The sequence below is a fragment of the Balaenoptera acutorostrata genome, chromosome 9 (assembly GCF_949987535.1).
Source record: "Balaenoptera acutorostrata chromosome 9, mBalAcu1.1, whole genome shotgun sequence".
Lineage (NCBI taxonomy): Eukaryota > Metazoa > Chordata > Mammalia > Artiodactyla > Balaenopteridae > Balaenoptera > Balaenoptera acutorostrata.
The window spans coordinates 8,713,231-8,736,759 of NC_080072.1; the positions used below are offsets into that span (position 1 = coordinate 8,713,231).

At 42.7% G+C, this 23,529-nt stretch overlaps 2 protein-coding genes across 7 annotated transcripts in view; one reads left to right on the forward strand and one right to left on the reverse strand.

Annotated features, from left to right (window-relative positions):
• Positions 1-11,632, reverse strand: part of RTN3 (reticulon 3) — a 56,101-nt gene extending 44,469 nt beyond the window's left edge. For 4 of the 6 annotated variants that reach the window (XM_057552389.1, XM_007174357.3, XM_007174355.3 and 1 more), the window contains exons 1-2: positions 11,281-11,571; positions 1,705-1,755 (exon numbers count right to left, since the gene is read on the reverse strand). In XM_057552389.1, coding sequence (XP_057408372.1) covers positions 1,705-1,755; positions 11,281-11,425 — 196 coding nt within the window. In that variant the 5' untranslated portion in view covers positions 11,426-11,571. Of the gene's footprint in view, positions 1-1,704; positions 1,756-11,280 lie in introns of all 6 variants that reach the window. The other 2 variants (XM_028164553.2, XM_007174358.3) reach the window with 2 other exon arrangements.
• A 6,862-nt stretch (positions 11,633-18,494) lies between these two features.
• The window catches only part of ATL3 (atlastin GTPase 3), a 56,304-nt gene continuing 51,269 nt past the window's right edge, over positions 18,495-23,529 (forward strand). The window contains exon 1 of the mRNA XM_007174359.3: positions 18,495-18,816. Within this exon, the coding sequence (XP_007174421.2) occupies positions 18,771-18,816 (46 nt within the window). The 5' untranslated portion in view covers positions 18,495-18,770. The remainder of the gene's footprint in view (positions 18,817-23,529) is intronic.

Genomic DNA, 23,529 nt, shown 5'->3' on the forward strand with positions numbered 1-23,529 from the left:
TTATTCCCTTTCTGTATGAAAAAAGTGACTATGAAGAATGTATTTTAGAAGATCTGAAATACAACAGAGAAAATACAATTATTTGTTCTATTTACACTATGATATTTTTACTGATTTATCTTCCAGAGTAGAATAAATGTAATACCTATTTGCCTAAATTATTGAATTTCTCATGAGGAAAAAAAAGAACCCTTAGAAATATAAATCTGGTTGGGTTCCAGATGTCAAGGATCAATTTGTATGTTTGAGTTACTTTCTAACATTCACAAAATATCTTTTAATGTAAACAATTTTTTTTAATTTCAAAGGTCATGATTTGACCCAGAAGATATATATCCAAATTCACACAATGAGGCACATTATAAAAATGCTGGGGACTCTGAATGTTATCAGTCTGAATTAAAAGCAACAAATTATCTTATCTATCATGTTTCCTAAGAAGCAGAAACTCTGAAAAACATTTACTATGTTCATTTTATCCCATTTATGGTTTTATTCCTATAAAGTCAAAGTCTTCCCAACAAACCAGCACCCAGACTTTGCATTCCAGCTAGGACAATAAACTCTTTGCACAAGGCTTCTTAGACCTACCTAGTGAGTTTAATTACCTTTTTTCATATAATGCTTTTCCGCTGACCTATACTCGAGGAGGAGCACAACAGCACAAATGAAACAGCACTTTATTATTAGCGCAAATCAAAGAAGCACACTCTCTCTTCCAGGCTCTTGGCAGTGCTTCCCCTACAAACATAGAGTTAACGACTCTGATTCCCTTCCTCACTGGTTGACAGATTAAAAACAAACAACCCCCCCAAAACACCACAACTTAATCTCTAGGAAAACAAGCCCTGCTTGCCAAAAATTCAACCGACTTGTTCAATGTTCCTAGGCAATTTGGAATTGGCCTACCTCTTGGGATGAATCTCAGATAGGTTCACACTAAAGTATTCTAGCTAGGACACTGTATTAGTTCAGTGGAAGCACACTTTAAAAGTTTTTCCAAATCTACTACCTATCCAAACCAGTTACATAACCGCAAATCTATAGGTCAAATGCATTCTGGACGTGGTGTGTTTTCTTTTTTTTTTTTTTTTTTTAATGAGGATCTTGAATCAGATGCGTATGTTTGATTGATTGATTGATTGATTTTGGCTGTGTTGGGTCTTCGTTTCTGTGCGAGGGCTTTCTCCAGTTGTGGCAAGCGGGGGCCACTCTTCATCGCGATGCGCGGGCCTCTCTCGTTGCGGAGCACAGGCTCCAGACGCGCAGGCTCAGCAGTTGTGGCTCACGGGCCCAGCCGCTCTGCGGCATGTGGGATCTTCCCAGGCCAGGGCTCGAACCCGTGTCCCCTGCATTAGCAGGCAGATTCTCAACCACTGCGCCACCAGGGAAGCCCGTGGTGTGTTTTCTGAGCCACAATTCTATCTACTCCAAGTTCTGTGGGCAAGTTTTTAATTTTTAAGAAATACTCAAAACTACACCTAAAGCTTACGCTATGTTAAAGGGTCCACCTAGCCTCATTCTATTTTATTAAGCTTTACGGGAATTCCATTAGAAACTGCTAAATAGAAAGCACTGGCTTGGATTTGGTATTTATTTTTGGGGATTTGGGGGTAACAGAAAACCTGCGCCTCGTATCCCCAGTTACAGCCTCTTTCTCAACATTTTTCTTTTATTAATGCACACAAAAAATGACAGACTTGCCTTGTGAGGTCGAAAATAGAGATACAGGCTGAGAGGAAGAAACAAAGGAATCTGAAAGAAAATATACAGCGTGAGAATTTGACAACCTCACACAGGAATTTGAACTTTAACTTTCCTTTTTTTTTTTTTGGCCAAGCACCTTAATTTCACTGGGTTTAAGCAAGATGAGAAAACCCAAATCTATAATTCCAATTACTGTTTTCACTCACCTGGCAACAAAACCTTATTTCATTTTCAAGATGCATTTCTAAAAGGTAATCAATTCAAATTTTTTGGTCAAATATTCTCACCTGCAAAGGAAGAAAAGAGGAACCCCTAGCATTTTTAAACAAGTATAACCTCAAGAAAGATAATGCTTGCCTGCAACTTCATGTGGGAAAGGAAAAACAGGGATCTGTGTACTGATTTTGCTTGTAACCATTTTCAACTTCATTTTGAGGAGTCAGTCACAAATATGAGTACTAAACATTATAGTTGGCAAACATGTAAAATTGACCCTGAATACTTTTAATGATTAAATACTTTTAATCACAAGTAATCCACTGGGAAAATAGGACCAACATGGGAAATCTTCCATATCTTAAATTACACTTCTCTAAATTTGGCAACATATATCAAAATTTTAAATGCATAAACTTTCTCTGACACCTCCTGCACATATTCTTTAACTTAGCAGATATATTTGCATACATGTACAAAGACACGTATATAAGGATATTCATAAGAGCACTGGTTATAAATCTAGGAATAATCTAAACGGCCATCAATAGACGTCTACTTATATAGTTACATCCAAATAATGGAATACTTGCTGCTATGAAAAAGAATGAGGTACAGCTATATATGTTGATATATTAAATTAAAAACCAAAGTACTGGGTATTTCCCTGGTGGCTCAGTGGTTGAGAATCTGCCTGCCAATGCAGGGGACACGGGTTCGAGCCCTGGTCTGGGAGGATCCCGCATGCCGCGGAGCAGCTGGGCCCGTGAGCCACAACTACTGAGCCTGCGTGTCTGGAGTTTGCGTTCCGCAACAAGAGAGGCCACGATAGTGAGGCCCGCGCACCGCGATGAGGAGTGGCCCACGCTCGCCGCAACTAGAGAAAGCCCTCGCACAGAAACGAAGACCCAACACAGACAAAAATAAATAAATTAATTAAAAACAAAAAAACCCCAAAGTACTTTAGTGCATACCATGTGCCTCCATTTGTTAACTGGCAACAAAAGGGACTTTGAGGTCTGGGGCAGGAGGGAGATTTGCTTTTCACTACAACCTTTGGCCTTAAAAGAAAAATAATCAAACAGAATATAAATTGCCATTGGTAAAAATGGAAAAAAAATTAAAACAGCACGTGAAAAACAAAACCCTCCAAAAGTGCCCCTAAATATACTGATCTTCACTTAACGTCTTTTTTCTTGCAATTATAAAAATGTTTTCACAAATATTAGAAATACACTTAAAATGAGGAGATTGCTTTAAAGGACTGGGCCATCACTATATCTGTAAGTACTAATCTAAATACAACACAGGGAATATAGCCTATATTTTATAGTAACTATAAATGGAGTATAACCTGTAAAAATTGTGAACCACTGCATTGTGCATCTGTAATGTACATAATATTGAACATCAACTATACTTCAGTTAAAAAAAGCAAACTATTTAGTCAACAGACATGGAACATGTTAACACCAAGGCAGACTTTAGTGGACAAGAGGCAGTAATTCAGTAACTCAAGACCAGAATTTTAAAATTCACTACTTTTTAATTATCCTAAAATGAAGCATCACATTTACTCCTACAAATGAAAAACAGTTCGCCTTTCCTTGTTAAAGCAAGCATTTCTATCTATTTCTTTAATGTTTCCAGATGGGTTCATCTCTTTTCTTTTAAATTTATTTATTTATTTATGGCTGCATTGGGTCTTTGTTGCTGTGCGTGGGTTTTCTCTAGTTGCGGTGAGAGAGGGCTACTCTTTGTTGTGGCGCGCGGGCTTCTCACTGCAGTGGCTTCTCTTGTTGAGGAGCACGGGCTCTAGGCGGCCGGGCTTCAGTAGTTGTGGCACACCGGCTCTAGAGCGCAGGCTCCGTAGTTGTGGCGCACGGGGCTTAGTTGCTCCGCGGCATGTGGGATCTTCCTGGACCAGGGCTCGAACCCGTCTCCCCTGCATTGGCAGGCGGATTCTTAACCACTGCGCCACCAGGGAAGCCCCCCAGATGGGTTCACTTCTGTATGCAATTATCTGCAACATTAAATCTCTGCCAACTGAACAAATCTGAAAATCCAAATGCTAATAAATAAGCCTGATGACAAAAAAGATCCTATGAACTTTTCATCTCCACCTGACACCCCTCCTAATGGAAAATTTCGACATACAAAGTTTTATGCAATAGCATCTATTTTGATACAGAACACAGATAACCAGTAGTAGTTTGCAACAATATTGCATGAGGTCTTCTAACTTACAAAACCATGTTGTATTCATATGTCATATTTATGCTACAGGCAACTGAACCCAAAAAAGGCAACCTTAATGCTCAAATACTATTAATTAAATCAAACGTTATCTTCAAGTAGCTAGGTCTAGGCACTGTATTAGCACAGAGATGATGGTTGTGCACAAGCAACTGAAAAAGACAAACCAGTAAAACTGTATGCATTATGGGAATGCAGCAGAGGCAGAAGAGATGTTCATCAGGTGAACAAGACAGGGGAAGGCATTCTGGAGAGAAGGAACAACTGATCAGATTCCAAATGGCTTTAAATGTCATGTAATGAAATTTAGATTATATTATGTATAATGAGGCATCACTGAAGGTCAGGGATTCACAATATCACATGTATTTTAAAGAGAACTCTGGCAGCAGGGTAGAGTATGGACTTAAATGAAAAGCTACTACATAATCTTGGCAAGACATGAGGGCTTAACTAAGGCAGTGAGGATGGGAATAAGGGGATAGATACGACAGGACAGAATGGCCTGGACTTGGTCATTGGATGTTGGAGACTGGAGAAGCAAAAATCAAAGGACTGAAGGACTACATGAAATGCCACTTGGTTGGGGAATGTAACAGAGAAGAAATTCTTTATATTAATTTCCACTAAAAAATAAGTTGTCTAAGGCATATCAAAGAGGAAACTGTTTACCAATATAAATAGGCTCAGAGTTATAGATAAAGCAGCAAAAATCTCCACTCTGATGGAACTTATATTCTACCGTGGCAGACAGACAATATACAAAATAAATAAGTCAAATACCGTAAGATAGATTATGACAAGTGGTAAGAGAAATAAAGCAGGAAAGGCCTATAAGGTGTGTTTTCTCTTGTGCAAGTTAGATCAGGTGGCCAGGAAAAGACCTAAAGGAGGTGAGAGAGTGAAGAGCTGCAAGAATGTATGAGGGAAGAGCATTCTAGGTACAGTGAACAGCAAATAAGACTGCAGTAGAGAGGTATTCCTAGTGTGAAGAACAGCAAGATCAGTGTGGCTAAAGCTGGGTGAGCAAGGGGGAGGCTGGGACAAGATATTGTAGGGCTTCATAAGCCTTCTAAGGACTTCAGCATTTAATCTGAGTGGGATCAGAAGCTACTGGAGCATTTGCCAATGAGTGAAATAATCTGACTTATATTTTTCGCAGGCTTACACCGGCTGCTGTGCAGAGAAAAGACTGAAGAGAGCCAAGGGAGAAAGTCTGGAGACCACTTAGGAGACAACTGCCTCTACTGCTCTCCTGATCCAGGAGAGCTATGATAACAGCCTGGACCAGGGTGGTAGCACTGGAACTTGAGAAAACTAGTAGTCACTGAATATATTCTGAAGGCAGAATCAATAGGATTTGCTGATTGTTGTATGAAGGAAAGAGAGAAATCAAGGGCATTTAAAATGAGGAAGAGGGCTTCCCTGGTGGCGCAGTGGTTAAGAATCTGCCTGCCAATGCAGGGGACACGGGTTCGAGCCCTGGTCCAGGAAGATCCCACATGCCGTGGAGCAACTAAGTCCGTGCACCACAACTACTGAGCCTGCGCGCCACAACTACTGAGCCCGTATGCCACAACTACTGAAGCCCACGTGCCTAGAGCCTGTGCTCCACAATGAGAGAACCCACTGCAATGAGAAGCCCACGCACTGCAACGAAGAGTAGCCCCTGCTCGCCACAACTAGAGAAAGCCCGCACACAGCTACAAAGAAACCAATGCAGCCAAAAATAAATAAATTAATTAATTAAAAAAAATAAAATAAAATAAAATGAGGAAGAGAAGTAACCACTGGATTTAACAATGTGGAAAATAACTGGTGAACTTGACAAGAGATGTTTCTGTAGAACTTTGGAGCAAAAAGGCACCCGGCTTAGGAACCATGGGACCAGAAGTGACGGTTTCTAAGTTAACTGGACTCAGTTAACCAGTAACTGAATTGAAGAGGGTGACTGAACCATTTTTATCGCATGTTGTTTCAAATTTCAAAGAGAGGCAGTGTACATATTTGAAAGAACTGAGTTGGTCCTCAATCCCTGTTTTATCCTATCTTCAACTTCACAGACACAAACCTTTGGGCATATCACTTAATTTCTCTGATTCCTCATCTGTAAAGTGAGATTTATTTCACTACCCACCTCACAGATAAAAAATATAAGTCTTTCTCCTATTGAATACAGCCTCTTAGAGAGATGTTGTACGCACAGCACCTAACAAAGAGCTTTAATGTATGCTCAAACATTTGTTGAATTAAGTTAATGTATGGGCACAAATTAAACCATAAAGCAATACACAAAGGTAAGATATAAAAAATCAAATATTTCCACCTTTATGTAAAAAGAAGACAATGCTCACTGCTGAAATGCCTTCAGGTGGCTCTTTATTAATTTTGCTAAATATGTTTTTCAGAATACCCTTCAATATACCCTCAAGGGCAAACTGCCAGTGAGGAACAAGTCAAACAGCTCCTTTTGCCACTCCCCCACCCGCCTCCCCACTAGGTTATGATGATGTGCTTACAGGCAAAACTAAACCAGTAGATTGGAAAAAACAGATACGAATATTTCTTTTAAATTTAAAGAGACCATCACAAGAGGAGGCTAACTGGTAACAATTACCACCCCCACCCCACCAAAACGTAAAACAGAAATGCAAATCCTATACAGTATTTAAAGGGATTCTCTCTGGGAATTCCCTGGAGGTCCAGTGGTTAGGACTCGGCGCTTTCACTGCCGTGGCCCGGGTTCAGTCCCTTGTCGGGGAACTAAGATCCCACAAGCCGTGCAGTGCAGCCTCCCCCGCCGCCCCCACCAAAAAAAAAAGAAATAAAGGGATTCTCTCTGAAATTGCAGTATTACAGAGTAACATGTCATACTCTAATAACAGATGTTACTAGTCAGATATGCAGTAAAAGACTTCAATGATGTAATCACAAGCAATACTGATTACAGCTAAACTTATGTAGCATACGTACTTTTTCAAAACACCTATAACATGCCCAATGATCCAAATTAATTCTAGAATAGCTGTTATGAATAAACAGAATAAAAGCTGTCAGTCTCCTGCACAACTCCTGAATGTCTTAAATGATATGAACATAATATTGACTTGGTAGATTTTATTTTAAAAGTTTTACTATGAAATTTATATATTTTTCACAAGTCTGTACAGTTTAGGAGGCAGTTATAAATTCATCATTAACAATAAAGTTGAACACAAACTATAAGCTAGGTACACGCAACAAATATGCATAGCTAACCATTTATTTGGAGCTTTTGTAATTCTGCTCAGAATTACAAAAATGGTAAATTCTAGGTTTATGGCTAGTCTAAAGAGAAGTGCCCTCCTAAAGAACAAACAACCTCTTGGCTCACACAAAACTGGAAACCTTAACTTTCCCCTGGCCCTTCAGTGGCACGACACCAATTCCTTCACTGCCAAGCTTTGTTTACAAGTGCTTGTAACCTGCACAGGATTAAACAGGTGCCTCCTATATCAGGACCAGTATATAATTTCCTCACCACAGAATATAATAAAAGCAATAATATTAGTTTTATTTTGTTTTCAGACCATCACTAAAATAATAAAAATAAAAACACTGATGTTCTTACCAGCTACTACATAAACAATTCCCAAGAGATTTCAATTTAAGGAAGGTTTAAGTGTTAAATATATGTAGACTGGTTTGTTTGATCATAGTCGTTAAACTATTTGTGAATTGACTCTAAAAGAAAACAGCATTAAAAGAAATCTTCTATTCCTGGGGAATAAAAACCACCTTAGTCAGCAGGCATTTGTGAACCATACTGACATGACCATTCTTGCTGTCTCCTGTACTCTTGCTTCCACTGATAGGAGTTTCACAATGTATCATAACTATACTTATGGTCAGAATGCTGCAGAAAGTATTTAAGCATACTGATGCCAAGCGATCTATGAAACATCCTGGCTCCCTCCCAACGTCTTTAACAGATCAGGTGAGTGAAAGGAGTCGCAGCTCTTATTAATATGAGGGGTCAAAAGCTGAAACAACTGACTCGCTTTTAGAAAGCAGAAAAAGATATAAGAGCATTCTTTACTGGGAGGAAGATTAAATGATTTCTCACTTGTAATTCAACTGTTTTTTGTATCTATGTGTTTCAAACCTGCAAATAGATGTATCAAGTACTAGGTATCATTATTCAATCAAAGTTAGGATCTAAGGGCAGCAAAGCAAATTTGTCTAGGTCACACTCCTGAGGTTTAGGATGTGCACAAGGTCATACAATTAACGAGAGAGACAGAATTGAAATCTAGGTGTCTCTGGGGCTCAAGTCTGTGTGTTTATCACGATGTTATACTGTCACTGCTAATCTGACATGAATACAATACAGATGTCAGTGTTGAACAGGTGGTCAGAGTTCTTTTTTACTTAAGAGTTAAGACTGAAAATACAAGTTACATAATCATATGATTGATTGACGTGTTAGAACAAAGCGTAAAAATGATGCCTTAAAAAGTACACAGAACAACTCAGTTTCATGAGTGAAAAAGAAGTATTTAAAGCATTAAAATATTTTTTAGTTGTCCAAGCTGTTTTTGCTTTAAGCTAACTTCCACAAACAGACACAAGAAATGTAGCTTTATTTTGACACCATGATTTTCAGAGCAGTAATAAAGAACAGTCTCTAGCAAGTTATAGAATTTCAAAGGCTATAGACAACAAGCTATTAAAGCACTTTTAAACTTCAGACAATAGACAGGTATCTATACTTGATGTCTAATAAGGCAACCCTCATCCTGAAAAGAGCACTAATTATTTATGTATTTTCTACCTCAACCTCAAATTTCTGCCTTTGAAATCCTCGCTTTACTTCAAAGGCAGAAATCTGGGAAGCCAATCCTGGCCCCGACCTTCTCCAAGCGTACATCATTGCCAGCTGCACTAACACCCGATGCACTGGAAGAGAGAGTGCTATTGCTAATCACCTTTAGGTAGGAACTAAATCTCTAAAATTTGGACAGGTCAGTCAAGACACAATTGTCTCCTGCAGGCACCAAGTGACCACTTCCTCTTCTTTTTTTATTTTTTAAAGTCTCTAAAACCAAGAGGAGCTTGGTGAATGAAAGTGAAGCTAAAGGCTGACATCAACACTTACAGATTTTTAAAACAAGGTATATTTTTCAAGAATCCATTTTAAATGAGTCAAATTTTGGAATAACAGACTTCATCTCAATTTTCATGGTGCAAAAGCTTGAGACATTTCCTCTGAGAGATGGAGAAAGCATTCTGCAAGGAGGAAGAGCTTCTGCAATGAAATGATGACTATACACTGCAGTGTCTTAAGCTAAACTTTTCCAGTAGTGACCTGACAAATGAGGATCTTACACTGAACCCACTAAAACTGTATTAATGATTTTTACATAATATTAATACATATTTGCAGTGGGTAAGACTTTAAGGTGGAAAGAGTATCTAATTTATTTTTCAACTGTATCAAAAATTTAAAACAAAGAAAAATCAAAAGGTATGCACAAAAGGGCCAACGACCAAAGAGTAACCAATGACACATGATTAGAGCCAAAACACCAAGTTGTTAAATATATAAGGAAGCTGCTGTTCATCTGGACCTTTGCCCAGAACACAAAAATTTGGAGGAGAAACAGTGGTAGTTTAAAGGGGACAAGGGTTCTAAATTTGCTGCCTCATTCCTTTATCTGGACAGCTAATCTTGGCCTTGCAGAAGCTTCCTCTGATACTGTTTCGACTGAAATGGCCATAACCACACTGGAAAATCCAAATGAGTACCAAAGCTCTTACGTGGATATCCACTGTTCGAAAAACACGTAGAGAATATATTTAAGGCTAAGATCAATTTTGTTCTTTAGAACAATCAACCCAAGATTCTGGCAAAGGAGACGATGAAGCATTTTAAAACGTCTCAAAGTCCTTTAAGGTAACTAAATAAACAGCAAAATTATCTGTACTCTGCCAAGCTTATGGCCCTTCTTTTGACAAAAAGCTTTTTTTTGTCTTCTTCTTGGAAGACTGAGTTCCTTTAAGAACCACCACCTGCTCGTGGTGCTTTTTTTTTTTTTTCCCCTCAAGAAGGCATCTGCACTGCAGATCTCTGCACGAGGGGAGCTTGCCAGCCAGCTCCCACCACCAGGCAGACGCGTTATACAATGGAAACTGAAAGCGGCCTGCAGCTACCCTCCTAGTCTTTCACAGAGATGGGAGGAGAAGGGGGTTCAACCAGCCCCTGCTTTGTCTGACTTTTCTCCCCCTCCCCCTTGTCTGCGGGAAACACCCCCTTTTGTTATACTTCGATCAATAATAGCCGACAAAAAGCATGAAATTAAAATATGTTGATGGCTTGGCATGACTCTACCTATTATGTTCTAGAATATAAGCAGCTACCCTCGTGTCCCCACCCCCACGCCGCGCCAGTGAAGAGCAGGCTGTGTTGCAGATGCAGCCACGGATCCATCTTGGACCATCAGCAGCTCCCTCCCAAATCTTCCCTGAGCTATTCTCATCACGCCTCAGAAAAATCGGGCATTCGGTGTCTGACCACAAAAAATTAAAGGCAGATGAAAACAGTATAGAAAACGGCCTCAGTGTTTCCATTAAACTTCCTCATCTTTCCCACGGGCAACCAAAAAAAATCCATGCTTTTTGGAAGACTACGAATGGCTGATTATGTCAACACCTGTTTGCAAAACCTGCAATGCAACCCAACCCTTTCACCACCATCCCCTCAAAATCGTAAGGAGTCATTTCTCCTACCACCAACCTGCCCCAATCCGCTCAATCTCTCTAATCCTCCACTAAATCACCCCGGTTCAGAGGACGGCTCCCCCCGAACCCGTGTCTTTCCCCACCTGCCCAGTCTCGGCGTTAACGCCCACTCTCGAGAGTATCTCCCCTCCCCCAACCTGTTTTCCTCACACCCCGTTATTTCCTCACCGCCTGCAAGACCTGACGCTCCCCTCCCCCTTACCCCCTTTTCCAAACGCTCCTTCCCGGGGGCTGAAGCCTCCAGTACGCGAGGGTGATTTGCAGTCCCTGACCCCGAAGGACCCCCCCCTCCCGAGGTCGGGGTCCCCCGGCGCGCCTCACCAGCACAGGAGGAGCCGCAGCTCTTCGCCCCCAGGGCGGGGCAGGCTCCCGGGCTCCCGCCGCCGCCACCGGGCGCAGAGGACTCGGCCACGGAGGATGACGAGGAGACGGATGGGGACTGAGTGGCCGCCGACGGCTCCGCCATGGCTGCGCGAGCAAAGGCGGGAGAGGGGTGAATAGCGATGTGGGACGGGAGAGAGGGAGGGAAAGGAAAACAATCGGGCGGCTGGCTCTCCGAGGTCGCCTTGCCTCTCTGTGCTCCAAGGACAGAGTCCGACAGACAGACTGCCTTAGCCGAGCGCCGCGAGAGGGCGGAAGCGCGAACGCGCAGGCGCACAAAGGGCCCTCGGGCTGGTGGCGTGGGCGGGAGGCGGTCGAGTTGAGGCGCCCAGCGCAGGCGCAAGAACTGTCCCTCCGCGCTCTAGCAGGGAAGGAGGGGCAAAACCGGCTTTGCCCAGCGCCCGGGCCGGTGGCTGGGGTGGGCCGCGCCCCTCGGGGACCAGGCGCAAGGGGCGTGGCCAAGAATCAAGCCCCGCCCACCACTGCGGCCGAAGTGGGAGGGGGCCTGCGGCTTACTGTTGCTTCACGGCTCTTTTTGTGAATGTTTTAGCGTAGGCTGATTATGTGTTTTAACGATAGAAGTTTCTTTTTGCTTCCATTAGTGGAGAATATCTTTCCCACAGATTCCAGAGCCGATGTTTTTTGTCTGATGCGTTCCCACTCTTAACCCCAATGGTGAAAACCACAGTGTCGGCCCACTCTGCAAGGTGCTTTATGAATTTTTCTGGATGTGTCATAATATCTCATCACCATGAGGCAGAAATGGCACGATCTCCCATTTGGTAGGTGGAGAAAGATGCTGTACAGAGTGAAAAACTATAACTTATTCCAATCACATTGCAATGCAGCCGCAGAACCTGCTTCATGTTCTTATCTCTTTACTGTTCCGAAAGAGGTATCCACTTTGGGTCTTAAGGTTGTCCTTTCCTCTAAATAGACTAACAGATAGAGAAGACACATTCTGAATGAAAAAAAAGCTGAGCTAATGAAAAAGGAAGAGCCAGGAGACAACCTGGCTGTGGTTATGGAGGATGGTAAAATGAGGTACTAAAAATTGAGAATATGGCACAAAAGACACGTAATTGAATTTTATTCGTAGCCTAAAAGAGGTCCTTAGTGAAAACTGTATTTGAAACCAGATATCTAGCTTATACTGGATTTTGTTCACTTTTTGGCTTCTCTTTGGTCGGCTTGCAAAATTCAAAGCCTTCTCCCTACGTCTGGTCAAGTGATTTGAAATGTGCCTGATTCTTTTAAAAACGGAAATGTAAACTGGAAGTAATAAAGATGAAGACTGTAGGCTTTGTTATTACTAAAGCAGCAATCGATGACCAGAAGGGCAATTGCAGGATCAGCAGATCCTGTAAAGATGCAACCTCATGAAGGGGGACGTAGCCAGCCAAGCAGCCACAGAGAGGAAAAGTGATCTGACCAGAGGAAATCTAGAACAGTCAGTGGACTACATCTGTCCTTGACAGTTTTTAAGGGCAGGTAAAGCCCAGACAGGAAAAAAACTCCTGGCAGTTGAAACACTCTGAAAAAAGGCACAGAGAATATTTCCCAAAATAACTTTGTGGCAAATATCTAACTCTGGCACTTAACAGCGTCAGTTGATACTGCAGCAACCTGTCTCTTAGATGACAAAGAGAAATGCAATCCAATCTGATAACCAAGCCAGTTATCTACCCATTCTGATAAATGCATAAATTTTAAAAATTTACATTATTAGGTGCTGGATAAGGAAATGAATGAGGCTGGTCCCTAACTCTGACAGCAATTGCTAGGATCTGCAGACCCTGGCTGGAAAGGAATCTTGTTTCCATATCTAGAAAGAGAGAAAAGAAGATAAAAATCAAGACATTGGTGTGGTCTTGGTGGTCTCTTCAAACCCTTCAGATTTTTTACATAAGAGGCCTTTGTGCTAGATCCAATTCTTGAAGCTGCCTTTCCTTCCTGCTCTCATTTGCTGTACCAGTAAATTTCCCTGAGACTGACTCTTGCTTGGGATGTTATTTGTATACATGGTTTGTTCCACAGATGTTTACTGGTCACTTGCTGTGTGTATGACGGTATCCTGGGAAATTTGGAGGGATGCAAAAAATATGTTTATCCTGAGCTTACAAGCTAGTTGGGGCTTAGAACATACATAAAGTTAAAAAAATACAAATTAAATAGCAACCAAAAACAACCCCCAAACAACACAAAATTATAATGCTATGATTAGATGACAAGTGAATTGTATGAATTTAAGAGTATAGGGAATCACTATGGAGTTATAGTGACTTGGAGAGGTTTTATGAAGAAGCTAAGTCAGGAGTTTGGAGTGGTAAGGAGGTCATTAAAGGCAAGGGAGAATGGTGTGAAGCAAATGCATGGGCTGTTTTTGTGCAAGTATACAATAACACCTCCTTCTGGGCAGACCAGTCACAAAAAAGCACCCCTTCCTCCCAGCCCAGCCCATGATGCACGTCAATGCTGGCTAGACTAGCAGCACTTGGCCTAGATTTGATCCCATCTTGCCCCTCCCCTCCACAGGCTGCATTAGTGCAACACAACACAACACAGCCTTCTGTGGTGGCTGGAGGCCTAGAAGTGTGAGATGTTTTGGGTACGGTTAGCCCAGGTTGGCTAGAGCCAAGGGCTTGAATTAGGACAAGAGGGAGATAAAATGGGGAAGATGGGTTGGGGCCAGAGTGTGGAGAAGCAGTAACAGAGCCTTAAAGAACTGAGGGTTCATCCTAAGGCTAATGGGGATTCAGCATAAGTTTTCAGGCAGGGAAGGGCTCAGGTGGGATTGTTAAAGTGCTCACTGGAGTACAGCCATTTCTCAGGAGTTCTGAGCAATCTTTACTGCTGAGGCACTGAGCTGGGAAATCTTTCTTGCTCCTATCCTTATGGGACAGGTATTTACAAAGCTAATTTCCCACATCATTTTCTAGGCCATCTTATTACCCAGTTTATTTTTTTTTCTTGACTTTTAGAAAAAAAATTATTTAATTAAAAATTTTAATATAGTCACATGCCATATATGTGTTTATATTCAAAAGTATATATACTATAAAGTTTTATTCTATCACCAACCCCTCTCCACCCACTGGTCTCCCCCTCTACACTCACATAGGTAACTACTGTTAGGAGCTTTTTATGGCAAATGCACAGGTGAATATAGCAAATCTATATCCTTTTTTATTTTTTTTAATTTTTATTTTTGGCTGCGTTGGGTCTTTGTTGCTGTGCGCGGGCTTTCTCTAGTTGTGGAGAGTGGGGTCTACTCTTGGTTGTGGTGCGCAGGCTTCTCATTGCGGTGGCTTCTCTTGTTGCGGATCCCAGGCTCTAGGCGCGCGGGCTTCAGTAGTTGCGGCACGCGGGCTCAGTAGTTGTGGCTCACAGGCTCTAGAGCGCAGACTCAGTAGTTGTGGTGCACGGGCTTAGTTGCTCCGTGGCATGTGGGATCTTCCCAGACCAGGGCTCGAACCCATGTCCTCTGCATTGGCAGGCGGATTCTTAACCACTGTGCCACCAGGGAAGCCCTATACACCATTTTATACATGAGCAAAGTAAGGTATTTAAATGACACCCAGACTGGCCAGTAGTCCAGTCTGTCTTTTCTGAGTGCCCAGTCTGTTGCTTAAATGTGGATCCTGCAAGTAGGTGGTAGGAGAGGAGGCTGAGCTGTCAGCACAGTCAGTGAGTGACAATTATTTACTTGGCTGTTTACCCCAGGAGGCTGTGAGTCTCTGGAGGACAAGAATGTGTCTTATGCATTGTTGCAGCATTACTGCCTAGCACTGTGCCTGGCACGCAATAAACACCCTATTTTTGGAAAGCTGTGGATCCTGAGTCACAGTGGATATTACTGCAGAAAACAATTTTTCTATTTTTGTGCTTTGTAACGTAATTCAGTATCTCGAATATTTATGACTTTGTTTTGCTTTTCCAGAATGAATATGATTACCAATTTTTGAGCACTAATTAAGCATCAGTCATAATTGCCAAACACTTACATCTCATTTAACCTACAACTCTGTGACTTGAGTATTCAAATCATTTGGCAGATGATGATAAAACGAGTTCAAAGAGGTTAACTAACTCACCCAAGTTTGCCCAGCTAGTGAGCATAAGAGCTAGAATTCAGAGCCAGCTCAGTCTGACCACAAAGCCAGTGGCCGTGACCATTCAAACATGCCTACATGTCACCTACTCTGGAAAACCACAAGGAAAGCTCAGCCTCTGGTCATACCACATGACTCAATTCAGAGTGAAATGGTTGAAGGCAGGCTCAAATCAGTCTCATCAATTTTTAGCATTTTGAACTTCCACTGTTTTGATGACCCTGGATACTTGAGAAGGAAACAACAATAACAAAACAGGTTTCTTGTTTACAGGGGTTGTTTTCTAAGCTGTGACTAATCCTAAAGTGTACCTATAATTTGTAGTGTTGTTCTAAGTGCCCGAAACTTCTACAGTGTATGGGGAGGCTGATGTGCTGACACTGACCTTGATGTTATATTGAGAAAGACGCAATGTATTTTTTTAAACATTTATTTATTTTATTTATTTATTTTTGGCTGCATTGGGTCTTTGTTGCTGTGCGCGGGCTTTCTCTAGTCGCGGAGAGCAGGGGCTACTTTTTGTTGCGGTGCACAGACTTCTCATTGTGGTTGCTTCTCTTGCTGTGGAGCACGGGCTCTAGGCGCGCGGGCTTCAATCGTTGTGGCTCCCGGGTTTAACTGCTCTGCGGCATGTGGGATCTTCCCAGACCAGGGATTGAACCCATATCCCCTGCACTGGCAGGTGGATTCTTGTGGGATCTTCCCAGACCAGGGATTGAACCCATGTCCCTTGCACTGGCAGGTGGATTCTTTTTTTTTTTTTTTTTTTTGTTTTTACTTTTGGGTTTATTTATTTATTTATTTATTTATGGCTCTGTTGCGTCTTCGTTTCTGTGCGAGGGCTTTCTCCAGTTGGCGGCAAGTGGGGGCCACTCTTCATCGCGGTGCGCGGGCCTCTCACTATCGCGGCCTCTCTTGTTGCGGAGCACGGGCTCCAGACACGCAGGCTCAGTAGTTGTGGCTCACGGGCCTAGTTGCTCCGTGGCATGTGGGATCTTCCCAGACCAGGGCTCGAACCCGTGTCCCCTGCATTGGCAGGCAGATTCTTAACCACTGCGCCACCAGGGAAGCCCTGGCAGGTGGATTCTTAACCACTGCGTCACCAGGGAAGTCCCTAACGTATACCTTCTGTATTCTTCCATTCAAGAAATATTTGAGTTTCTACCATCTGCCTGGCACTGTCTGGGGGCACTGGAGATATAGCAGTGAATCAAAACAAAAATTCCTGTCCATTTGGAACTTATATTCTAGTGGGAAGAGACAAACAAAAATAAAAGTAAAACTTAAAGTTAGATGGTGAGAAGTCTTATGGAGAAGGATGGGGAAGGGGAATATAGAATGCTGGGAGGTATGCTCAATTTTAAATTCTTACACTGCATGTTGCAATTGTGACAAGTCATTAGCCTCTGGCCCCTTTCTCTTCTGAGCATGCCTCATAATGCCCTGGATTTGTGTCACATCCTGTAGGTCCTGCTTTCTGCACACCCAATGCGAAACCCCAGGAACCACTTGTCTTGAGGTTCTCATCTAGTTTCTTGCTGGCCAGAGTTAATTTAGATCTAACCTAGACTCAAATATAAAGTCTGGACGAGGGTATTCAAATAATCTTGAGAGTTTGCAGAGAATCAGAAGGTGCAGGGGAAAAGAAACCAAAACAGGACCTCTTCAGGTAAGATTAGGTAGAATTATCTTTACCTTTTCACTTCTGGCCTAATCATTCGGGGAGTGAAAAACAGCTCAAGGGCGTGGCAGGGCCTAGAGATAGCTGGAAGGAGGTTCTGGGTAGGTTATAATAGTTAAGGTAGAGGCAGAAGAAAGAAAGTGGAATAATTTGTCGAGTGAATGAGGCAATGGTGATGCCAAGAGGTGGTAGCAGTGGGGGGGAGGGAGATAGAGGCTTTAGCCTCTCATAAGCTCCACCAGCTATTTAGCCCCAAGACAACTGCCCCTACCCCAACGAATCCAAAATAACAATATTCTTCAATTGTGACAACTGAGATTTTCTCAATCACACGTGAAGCGTGAATAAAAGCATTTTTGGGGCTTCCCTGGTGGCGCAGTGGTTGAGAATCTGCCTGCCAATGCAGGGGACACGGGTTCGAGCCTTGGTCTGGGAAGATCCCACATGCCGCGGAGCAACTGGGCCCGTGAGCCACAACTACTGAGCCTGCGCGTCTGGAGCCTGTTCTCCACAACAAGAGAGGCCGCGACAGTGAGAGGCCCGCGCACCGCGATGAAGAGTGGCCCCCACTTGCCACAACTTGAGAAAGCCCACGCACAGAAACGAAGACCCAACACAGCCAAAAATAAAAAAAAATAAAAAAAAAAAAAGCATTTTTGGAGAACCCAGTTTTGTATTGATCTACCATACAGTTTAAGTAAGAGTGTGATTGCCAAAGCAGCTCCGAAACAAGCTCCTCTAAGCCGGAGATTTACAAAATATGGCCATGGCTTAGACCGGACAAAGCCAGTGGAAGGACTTTGCCTGGAAGTTCTTACGTTAGCTATTAGAGTGGCTATGGTGCGCCATCAGGCTTGGACAGGGACGGGAATATGGGGCGAAGTTGCTGATGGTGATAATGAAGTCACGACCTCCTCTCCTTGTGAAGTCAAAATCATTTAAAAGAACAGCGATGCTCACGTCACCCGGGGTTGAGGCCTCCCTTCGGTCCTTAGGGCAGAGTGCCGCCGACCTACGGCTCCGGCCAGCGTTAAACACCGAAACCGTCTCAAACGCGGCCGTCAAAGGTCTGAGGCCGGTTCCACCAACGCCTCCGCTGGGGGGCCTGGCCTCAAGGCTAAGTGAGGGCAGGGCGGGGATGACTGGGCGGCCCACCGCTCCCTGCACAGCCTGCTGGGAGTTGTAGTTCAGTCGTCGAAGAGCCGCGGCAATCCCCATCCCTCTCTTCCGCTTCCTCCCCGCCCGGATGAGTGCGCAGAATGGGAACCGTTGGAGGGTACCCAAAGAGCGTGGGACTACAATTCCCAACGGACGGTTGCCCCCAGGGCGCAGCCCCAGGTAGCCGGCAGCGGGTGTCGGACTCCGGCGCACGCGCACACGCGTCGGGCGGTGGCAGAATTCGGCGGCGTGCGCTTTCCCGCTCCAGCCCGCTCGGCGCTCCCTGCACCTTGGGGTGCCGGTTGATCCTCGCCAGTCCGCTGTTTACGCGCCGTCTCGTGGTTTCGCGCGCCTCTCCTTCCCCTAGTTTTTTGTAGAGCCCAGGCCACGCCCGTTTCCCGCCTCCAGGGCCTGGTTCGTTCCCGCCCCAGTCCGCCCCTGTCTGAGCCCCTGCTCCTTCTGCTGGAGGCGGAGGCTCCATGTTGTCCCCTCAGCGAGTGGTAGCGGCTGCATCGGGAGGAGCAGGTGAGGCGCGCTATTTCCCCCGAGCCCGCTCCGTGGCCACCCCCGCTGCCCTCCTTGCTATAGTTTCGAGGAGACCGGACGCCCGCGCCGCCGCCTTTCCTCGTCCCAGTGTTGGGACCGCGCGCCTCTCGCTGGGGTCCGTTGGCCGACGAATTCGGGTCCGGGGTCTGCTCGCAGGGCCGGACCAGTCAGACGCGGGCGGCGCCTTTCTCCGCTACCGGCTGGGAGCGGCCGCCTTCGGGGGTCGGGCCCTGGGCCCAGAGGAGGCCGTTAGTGCCCCTCGGGGCTGCCGCCGCCCATCTGGCCCTTCCCCTCCCGACCTGGGGCGGACCCCGAGGGTCGGTGGTCCTGGGGCGGCGTTTAAAGTCTGAGCTGGGCGCTCCGGGCTGCTGCCCTCTCCCTGCCTAGGGCGCTTCGCTCGCTCGCTGGCCGGGAAACCTCGGGCCGAGTGGCTCTGGCCGTATTAACGGGCCCAGGGAGTGGGGAAGGTAGATGCTTTATTGTTCAGCCTTTTAAAAAGCTCTAGAGGGCTGCGAAGCGTCTTTGAGTTGGAAGCTTTATTTTTATCCTAGAGACCTTGAGTTACAGGAGGTATTAGGGAAGTCGATTTTCAACCCGCACTTATCTCCGTAAAGGAGATAAAAGAATGTGGCCTAAATTGATTTTTAGGAAGTTCTTTTAGTACGTTTGGTACAGTACTTTGTTCGTTTGCTTTCTTGAAGACACAAAGCATAGTGAAAGTATTAAAGAAAAAACAAAAGTCACCATTAATTCATGGATTTTAATTTCATCTGTCATTCTACCTGACTTTATTCTTGTTTGCTGTGTGTGCTGTTGAAATGGCCGGAAGTTTTCACTTGTGAAATCTAAAGGCAAAAAAAAAAAAGAAGAAAAGAACATTGTTTGAAGACTCTTTTAATATAATCCTAGTCCTCAAATTTGAATACGAAGTTGGATGGAATATTTTGGGAAGGAGAGAAAACTAACGGACCAAAAACGTGGTTTCACATTTTGGCTGGCTTTTGGAGAAGCAAAACCTACGTAGTTTTAAACCGCGACAAGTATTCAGCATTGCAGTGTACTGAATTTCAAATTAGTGTTTTCTTTCAATCCCCACAGAAACCAGCTCATAGTATAGAAATCTCTGTTGCTGCTTTAACACCTGTAAAGAAAACGCTTGATTGAAAAAGACCTCTACCTAATGAAGCATTACACTAGTAGAGCAGGTTATTTTATTAGCTGTTGTTTACTGTCTTACTGGAGTAATCATAAAATTAAGAAAAGTAGTAAAAAGTAGAGGATAAATGTGATGTGTACTAGCATAATTGTCTTAGTTTTCACTAAATAGGACTTGTTTAGATTAGGCTTTTTTAGAATTGGTTTTCTATGGAGTAGCACATGCATTTTCATTTTTATGATTCCGAAGTCATAAAATAAAAGGTATACTCACACTGATTATTTAAAATGAAATAATAGGGAATTGTAAGAAGCAAGAAATATAAAGTCATCTCTACTTCCCCAGTTCCCCAGTGGTAGTCATTACTCATAGTTTGGTCATATATTCTAAGATTTCTTTCAAGTACCTTAGGGAACCCTAGGTTGTGTGAACTTGTTTAAAATTTACCCGCAGTGACTTGGCATGCCTGTTAAACTTTCTATGGCCTTGTGTCTTATACTGAGAAATTGTTTAACAAAACTACAGTTTAAAGTTAGTCTGAATTTTAGAACATTTTCCTAACTTATCTTTGAGATTCTAGGAGCATATTCTCTAAAAAAATATCAAGGGGGAAAAGTGAGGGGAAAGCTTTTAGTTAAACGAAATAAGTCTTTTAATTGCTGTAGAGCTGTGGTTCTCAGCCCTTCTGCTGCACATTAGAATAACTTGGGGTTTTTAAAACCTGCCAATGCTTGGGGCCCACTCACAGATTCTGATTTAATATATTGAGGGGCCAAGCAACAGTTTAAAAAAAAAAAAACCCAAAACCCAAGTAATTTAATTCCTATACTAATGTATACAAATTTCTCTATAGGTGGTTGCTTAATTTGAATTGATTTATTACTTTATAGGAAGTATAATTTGTAATATCAGTATTTTTGTATTGAGTTGATACTCTTCCATGCAAATATCTAAAGAATGCCTTTTATTGGTATGTGTTTTGATTGTTAGAATATGTTTTGATTGTTAGAATGTGTTACATATGTTTCACAGATAAAGTATCAATATATTACAAATTAGAAAATAGGTTTTAGTGGTATAGTAGGTGACTAAGCAAAGAAGTAGATTAACTCTTTTTATCTTGAAATGATAAGGACTCCAAATCAAATATTGCCAGTTAAGAAAGTCTTATTCAACTGGAATACAGGTAATTAAAACCTTCAGGTAACCAGATTGATTTTGGTGGTGTTCTTATTTTTAGGGTAAAGTCAAATAAGATGAATATTGAATTCATTCTATTCAAAAGATTTTTATCTTTTTAATAGAATAGCCTGGCATCTATTCTATTAAATGGCTGTATTAAATTAGATGCTTGTAGTATAGCCTGGCATCATTTTTAGATTCAGCCCAGTCTCTGCATTTCTGAATCTTTAATACTGTTTAGTCATAGTTGATCTTCATAAATCCATTAAGCACTACAGAATTCTAAATTGACAAAGAAAATGTGGTGTTTTTTTTTTTCAGTTTTATAAATATTTGTTAATATAATTTTTTTTAAAACATCTTTATTGAAGTATAATTGCCTTACAATGGTGTGTTAGCTTCTGCTTTATAACAAAGTGAATCAGTTATACATATACAATATGTTCCCATTTCTCTTCCCTCTTAGAAAATGTGGTTTTGTTCAGCATTCTGTGCTAAGGTACAAATTTCCCCTACTATTCTGTTAAGTTGCATTTAAATAGAATTTTCACTGAAACAACATTAAAAATATACGTGTATCTACCGGCATGCTTACTGCCTTGAGACAAAACAGTGTATAAAAGCACTCCCTCACCATCACCAAAAAAGAGCCACACCCAGCAGTTGTAGAGTTGGCTGAGGGCTTTAGTGTACTTAGCCTTACATATGATGATGTGTTTTCTTTGGCCTTTTCTGTGAATTAGGAACTTTAAAGACTGCCAGTAAGAACAAGGCATGAAAATGGTATGCTTCTGTTTTTGGGTGTGTTGCTTTTGCCCTTTAGAAAATGTGGTATTTCAAAAGGAGAGTGGAAAACTCAGGTCATAACTTTACCCTGAGTCATGCACGCTACTCAGTGAAATGTTTCTATAACTGTAGTTAGGATTTGCTTTTCAAAACTCTGTGGACAGTAAGGATGAGTACTGAGGCTGGCCCTACCCCCGTGGTTCTTAACCCAGGGCGATTTTGCCTGGTTGGGACACTTAGCAATGTCTGGAGACATTGCTGGGTCTCACAATCAGGAGGAAGCACTACTGGTATCCAGTGGGTAGAGGCCAGAGATGCAGCTAAATATCTTGCAGTGAATGGGGTAGCTCCCCACAACAAAGAGATATCCAGCCCCAAATATCCGTGGTGCTGAGGTTGAGAAACCCTGGTCTAAACTGTTGACTCGATCTACTAAATTCTGTCTGAATTATCTGAAATGGCAATTGTAATTGCTTCCAAATAACTAGTTTCATTGAATTTATCACTGTTCAGATGGTCTTCTCAAGCATTTGAGGGACATTTAAACTTTTTTCCCCATAATGCTTTTTCTGATAGAACTTATTTCTTAAAATTTACATTTTCCATAGGAGCAGGAAGGCCAACTATAATTCAGAAGTCTCATCTACTTTTATTTAGCCTGTGTAGCTACTTTTTTTTTTTTTTTCTTTCAGTCCTTTGAAAATTCAGAAATAATTCTAGGAAGAATCAGCGCTGTAATTTGCTCAGATCTCTACAAATTTGTCCCTATAATAATTAATTTCACTTGTTAGTCTTTCAGCCCTTCTGTTTGGGTTGTCTGTTTTTGTTTTAGTGCAGAGCTTCTCCGTTGAATCCAATGATACAACGATTGTTTGAATAGGCATACTTAAACCTATTGGTTAGTCTGGGTTAAGGTGTGTTGTGTCCAAAGTAAAGGATACGTCAGTACTTTAAAAGTAATTAGAAAAAATGTTGTAGCTTCCACATCAACTATTGGAGTCCTTTTTAATTATGCAGATATTTCAACATTTCTACATACTTCGAAATGATGGCTGATGCAGTATTGCTATGAGCTATTTACAGCACTAATCAGAATTGGCAGTATGATATAGTTCTACCACTCACTTTTTCTTTTTTTTTTTTTTTTTTTAAGGATTTTCTTATTTATTTATTTATTTATTTATTTTTGGCTGTGTTGGGTCTTCGGTTCGTGCGAGGGCTTTCTCCAGTTGCGGCAAGGGGGGGCCACTCTTCATCGCGGTGCGGGGACCGCTCTTCATCGCGGTGCGCGGGCCTTTCTCTATCGCGGCCCCTCCCGTCGCGGGGCACAGGCTCCAGACGCGCAGGCTCAGCAATTGTGGCTCACGGGCCCAGCTGCTCCGTGGCATGTGGGATCTTCCCAGACCAGGGCTCGAACCCGTGTCCCCTGCATTAGCAGGCAGATTCTCAACCACTGCGCCACCAGGGAAGCCCTCACTTTTTCTTTTTTAACTTAGGTTTTAAGTTCACTAAACTTAGGTTTTCCCTAAACTTAGGTTTTCCCTAAACTTAGGTTTTAAGTTCACTTA